General features: G+C 38.4%; 1 protein-coding gene across 1 annotated transcript in view; it reads right to left on the bottom strand.

Moving 5' to 3' along the window:
* Positions 1-3,381: 3,381 nt before the first annotated feature.
* The window catches only part of VKORC1L1 (vitamin K epoxide reductase complex subunit 1 like 1), a 37,798-nt gene continuing 34,782 nt past the window's right edge, over positions 3,382-6,397 (bottom strand). The window contains exon 3 of the mRNA XM_056556915.1: positions 3,382-5,211. Coding sequence (XP_056412890.1) covers positions 4,985-5,211 — 227 coding nt within the window. The 3' untranslated portion in view covers positions 3,382-4,984. The remainder of the gene's footprint in view (positions 5,212-6,397) is intronic.

Raw genomic sequence — 6,397 nt, 5'->3', positions numbered from 1 at the left:
TAGCCTGCAGGTTAATGGAACACCTAAACAATTAAATACTGTATAAGGGCCATACTTTATTATAACACAAATGATTACACAATGGAATGTTGTATAGCCTTGGCCGCACAATATCAAGACAGTAGCTTGCCCATGTAAACAACCTCAGAATAGCAAATCTTAAACACACTGGTCTATGATCAAGAAATTGGTACCTCGTGTATTTCAATCACAGGTCTGCAGCAGTCCTATGGGACGTGCAGCACTTGTTATAACACTTGGTAGCAGGGAGAGGCAACCTTAAAGTCTATGGGCATCTTCCCCCCACCCCCCAAAGCCCATAGTCTAAGTAATGTAGGTCAGCTACTGCTCTCCCATTATGTGCTGGCTGAGGTCAAGCTCGCCTATCAGTGCTGCAGTTTGTTAATATACCTCAGTCTGCGATACAAAAGAAAAGCTAAAGTGCCACTAACTGACTGTAAAACATAATAGCTATTAAAAAGGTGCTATTTAGCATAGTTTAGGATCCTTGATAGTGTTCAAGGTTATTTTTTTCTTGAATGACACATCAGTGCAAAAAGAAAAAAAAAATAATAATTAAAAGGTGGAGCATTAAAAAAAATAGAATTAGATTACACATTATCAACACATTGAAGAAATAGTGGTGGCCCAAATGTTCTGAAAGTCAACAAATTTGTGCCCATCTAATATGGTAGCCAAACGTGGTATTGTAAGCCCTTAAGAAGATAGAGCAAACGTATCATCAAGCAGCTACACAGGGAAAGTACACGAAGGGCCGATTGGTAAATATCAGAAGAGTACTACTTTTGGACAGGGTCTTTTTTGGAACACAAGAAGAAACTGAGCTAAATTCCATATTATTTTGGTTGTTCACCAAGGAAATTCCACACAGTTTTTGTAAAAGGCAAAAAAGCAGAAGGCACTTTAACCTATGCTCTGACATCATTCGAGTCTTGCAAAGCTCTCGCCTAGTGACCAATTTAATAAAACTAACTCTGTGGTAATGATGCTGAACATGCCTAAATAAAAAGCTAAACAAATTGTTATCTAAATGACAAAGACTAAGTACATCCTGGCACAACTGTCCAGCCATTTACAGTTCACTGTGGGCCATTTGTCCAATCACCCAAGAGGCCTTGACCCTGGATGTAGGTTACCACTTTAAACCTCAACACATTGAGGCTTCAAAACATATGTGCCCATCAGTACCAAAGAGCTTGACAGTCTAGAACCTGGACATTCAATCCCCCAAATATGAACTAGTCTATAAAAAAGTGGGGGTCTACACATAACAGCCAAACTATTTATGCTCCTCGTGAATGATCTCAAGCAAAGCAAAACCTGTTCCCTCTGTTTCACATTAGAAACCTTCATTCATGCAGGTGCAAAGCTCTTCCATTGCTACATCTTCCAGCAGTATCATGCACGTGTAATATGGATAGTCCTTTTTTACTTATTTAGGATAAAGATATTAAAACTGCTATAGGGGTATAAAACAGTTGGAAAAGACAAAAGGTGCAGAATACCACTAAACTGAAAATTTATCATTTTTGTCACAGGATGGTCAGCCATAATTAGCAGTTTCCACAGTTTCCCACTGTAGAAATCCGCCGCTAGGAGCAGACACACAGAGCTACCTGGAAGCCTGCTCTGCAGTTCCTCTGCGACTACCGTCTGTGCATTTGCAGCATGAAATACGCAGCAGATGTGCCCCATGTGACCTTACCCTTACAAGAAAAACACAACAAAACAACTGAGCAGATTAGTTTGTGATGGGGTTCCCCTATTAGGCCATTATTCTACAACTACAGTTAAAGAAAATATTTAATCTGTAAAGTATCCAGGCTGTGAGAAACCTGCCACCATATTTTTTCACCATAGTAGGTTTGTTCAAATTATTATTATTATTTTTTAATAAATAGGTTCACAGACAAAATTTGAAATAGTCTTGATGAACAGTGCAGGCCTCTGGTTGCTCCACACCAGCAAAACATGCTAACCTATCCTGTTAGGCTATGTTCACAACGGAATTTTCCATCATAAATTCTGCGGATTTTAGTGCACATTATCTTCAATGGGGATTCCACCATCTGCCGCGGAAATTCTACATTTCTCAATTATAAGACATGTCTTTAAATTTTGTTCAGAGCCCCATTGAAGTTAATATGAGAGGAATGTGTGTTTAGGTAGCAATGAAAGTCCATAAAAATTCTGCTCAAATTAGCAAAACTGCGAAAAATCCAGTCTGCTTTTTTGAGCAGAATTTGAGCTAAATAGCAGAAATTCTGCCATGTGAACATAGCCTTACAAAAAACCTTACATTAGAACTTAAAAGTGGTACTCTACTGGAATTTTTCTTTTTTTTTTTAATCAACTGGTGCCATTAAGTTATACAGATTTGTAAAATGACTTCTATTTAAAAAATCTTAATCCTTCCAGTATTTATCAGCTGCTGCATGCTCCACAGTAAGTTTTTTGAATTTTCTTTCTGCCTGACCACAGTGCTCTCTACTGACACCTCTGTCCATCTTAGGGTGCGTTCACACTGAGTAATTCAAGAGGAATTTACTCGAGTAATTCCTCTTGAATTCTCTGCTCCAAATTCACATCTCCTCTGCCCATTGACTAATGTTTTTTCCGCTGTCCTGTTGACACTGCCAAAATTCTGCTAGCGGAATTCCAATGCTGAATTCCTTTCCGCTTGAAGAAAGAACATGTTCATTCTTCAAGCGGAATCCGCTAGCAGAACTCAATAGAAGTCAATGGTAAAAAAAAAAATTCGGCCCGACATCATTTTTGCACGGAATTTCCTGAAAAACCCTTCACTTCTTTCCCCCCCATTTCCGCGAGCAATTCCGCACGAAAAGAAAATTCTTTTTTCGGCATGTAAATTTTTAAGTGTGAATTCCTCTTCATTTGCTCAGTGTGAACGCACCCTTAGGAACTTTCCAGAGTATGAGAAAATCCCCTTAGCAAACCTATCCTGCTCTGGACAGTTCCTGACAAGGACAGAGGTGTCAGCAGAGAGCACTGTGGACAAACAAAGGAAATTCAAAAAGAAAAGAACTTACTGTGGAGCAAGTACTGGAAGGATTAAGATTTTTTTTTATAGAAGTAATTTACAAATCTGTTTAACATTATGGCACCAGTTTATTTAAAAGAAAATAGTTTTCCAGTGTTTTGTTATTTTATCATTCTAGCAGGCTGCCATTTTTTATATTTATTTCCTACAACCCCTACAAGATATTGCACCAAGAAATCAAATATTCAACATCAAAGAAGCCTCTTCGTGAATGACTGAAGCCCACAACTGCCAAGTAACAACATTTAGACCAATAGTCTTCCTGCACACTACTACAGCTGGAAAACCTCAGGTTGAGGATAAAAAACTATTGCTAGCCATCTTCTAGAACATAAAAAAGAGAATTCTGCTTCTCTATACAATTTTGAGGTCACAGAACCTCTTTATATATCCCACACCACAATATAGTGGTCACTGATCTCTGACCCCCCTCCCCCACCTAAACAATGCCAATCATAAAATCAAGTCCATACCAAGCTATGGCTAAGTGACAAATGCTAAGCTAAAAGTTAGATCCATTCTTGCAACAAAAATGGTCTCATCAGGCACAATAACAAGGTTTACATACTGATTATGGTATTTGACACAGCACGTAGGCCAGGTTAAAAAAAAAACAAAAAACCTTTCTGAGGTATTAGACTACCATAATACGTGGAAAAGTGGCTATTTCTGGTGGACCCCCCAATTTTTTTTTAAATGGTGTCTTATAAAGGATTAACACGAGTCTTGTTGCATTATGACATAACTACTTGTACACAAGCTGCATAGTAAAGGGAGAAAGAAACAAATGAACTCTCCATTTGCCATGGAGGATTACACATTAACACTAATATTTCCTGCTGAACAGAGTGCTGCAAGAGTTTGTAGGGACCGGTAATGTAGCGTAGTCGTATGGTACAGCCTACAGATAAGGTTTCATATGCAGCCTTATAATGATGGATCAAGGAAAAGCTCAACAATGTCTTAACATACTCAAAGTCTACAAGTAAATGTACTGCACATGTACTTTCCTGGTACTGATTTTTGAGCAATAAATGACAAATCAACACTCTGTATTCTCATCAGTAATGCCAATATCCATAAACCTTTACATATATGAAGGTCAACACTTCTTACACATTACCGATCGGCATGAAATCTTGCACTCTGACTAGGCTGACCAGACCTCCAAAGCCATTTCTGAAGTCATTCTGCAGCCAAGCCGTGAGTGACTGCAAGAAATTCAGCATCAATCTGAAGCTAGTGCAAAATGCGGCTTTCAAACGTACCCCTTCTCTTAGCTTTCGGACGCAGTAAAATCCTTCAAGGTGCTGGTGGCTGTACCAAGTGGGAAGTTGTTTGTTTTAATTCTACTCAAAATGCATAGAAACAGACAGACAATGTATTTGGCTACTAATATTGTTCTCTGAAAATACATGAAATACCAGTGGCAGCCACAGAGTAAATGGCAACTTGAAATACCAATGGTGGCAACAAAATGCACATCTTAACCAATCAGCCATAATAAAAAAGAAAAATAATTAAAAAATAAAAATACCCGCATTGAAGGATTGACACACATACAAATACAAAGAGGGAGGCACAAAGGAGAGAAAGATGTCACCAAAAATAGAGAATGTGCCATTCAACAAAACACCTTGGTAAGTACAGTTAAAGCTTGCCACTTTTCTTTTTTGTTTCTAAACATCAACATAGCTCCTTCATCCAGCCATTTCAAATGGGAGGTGCCATTGCAAACACATATCCAGGGCCCTTTCAGTCAAAAGTTATAAAAAAAAAAAAGAAAAATTGGTTAAGACAGTTCTTGGAAACAATCTGTTCCCCAACCAATAGAAGTGTACTGCAAAATAAACTTTAAGGAAGCAGTGTCCTTTAGATGCGAGTCAGAGTTCAAGAGGCCTCTTATTCTTGTTTATCCTGCAGTTGCCGTTTCCAGGCCTCATTCAAGTAAACTAGTCGTTTGTAGTTGATGATAAGGAGAATGAAGTTCAGCAAATAGGTGGTGACGTAGATAACACAGAAGTCCTTCAGCACAAAGTACAGGATGTATGCTAGGTAGAGGGAGCCTACTACCGACACTATGGAGGAGGTCATCAACACTAATGCTGCTACAGCACTTACTGTCATACCTGGAAAAGAGACAAGACAAGTCAGCTAGGCAAGACAATTGGCACTACAACAAAATCTTATAGAATGTCAGTCTAATCTGGCACATCTACAACTTCCACTTATAACAGTGACTTTAAAACAGGTAAATAAAGTCCTATTTACATCAAATATATGCTGCAATGACTTCACAATGGGCATTTGCAATATGAACCATAGTATCAGGCTCTAGCCCTGTATAGTGCTGCCAAATACACTAAAAGAGGCACTATCATTGTTAAAAACTTTTCATATATTGCAGGACTCATTATAATATGACATTTCACAATATACACCTGTAAATTTTTTTTTTTTACATTTTCACCTGAAATTCAAGCTCAAAATAGCCGCCACTAGGGGTCGCCTGTCTTTTAGCCAGACAGACTAGTCTAGATTTTGCAGCATACTGGATACCGGCCGTAAAGCATACCGGTATCCAGTATAGGAGATTTCTATTGAGTGTATGCAAAACTACACATAAAGGATGTGTGGACATGCTGGGAGCTGTAGTTTTACAACAGCTGGAGGCAACACTGCTCTAACACAGTTATTTACAAACATTGCAGCTTCAGTTATTACTAAACTACAACTCCCAGCATGCTGAAATAGTCAAAGCTTTCTCGGACTCCTGAATGACAAAGAAGTTGATCAGACATTCAGGAGTATGTGAAAGATGAATGAAACACATAGTGACAGCTATGCTGATTAGCATCCAGCTTTACAAGGAGAAGATAAAACAGATAGAACATGTATTCATAAAAATGCTGTACTTTTATCTAAAAAAAAATCCTTGCACTAATTTTATAAAGATTTATTCTTATATTTATACATTTTATCCTGTTATGAATTCACCATAATGTCTTCTGATTACTGCAGGCAAGCTCCAAGTATCTTCCTATGACACAGCATAAAACCAGAGAGGAAAGGGTTACAGAGTAGATAGTACTGATTGGCTGACTGTCCAGGCTTGCTCCTGTGAGGGAGACAGACTGACACGCCCCCTCCAGCCTGCACAATGAAAAAGTAACTCACCAGCAGATAAATGCTTATATCTCTGGATATATAGGTCCGAGACACACAAAAATTATATGCACATGATCAGGATTGGGTCCTGAGTAACATCACTTTTTTTGCACGCTTTAAAGAGTACATGTCTCTTTATAGAAATAA

Source organism: Hyla sarda, chromosome 2 (genome assembly GCF_029499605.1).
Source record: "Hyla sarda isolate aHylSar1 chromosome 2, aHylSar1.hap1, whole genome shotgun sequence".
NCBI lineage: Eukaryota > Metazoa > Chordata > Amphibia > Anura > Hylidae > Hyla > Hyla sarda.
The sequence above is the reverse complement of the archived record's forward strand: the minus strand, read 5'-3'. Positions and strand labels throughout refer to the sequence as shown.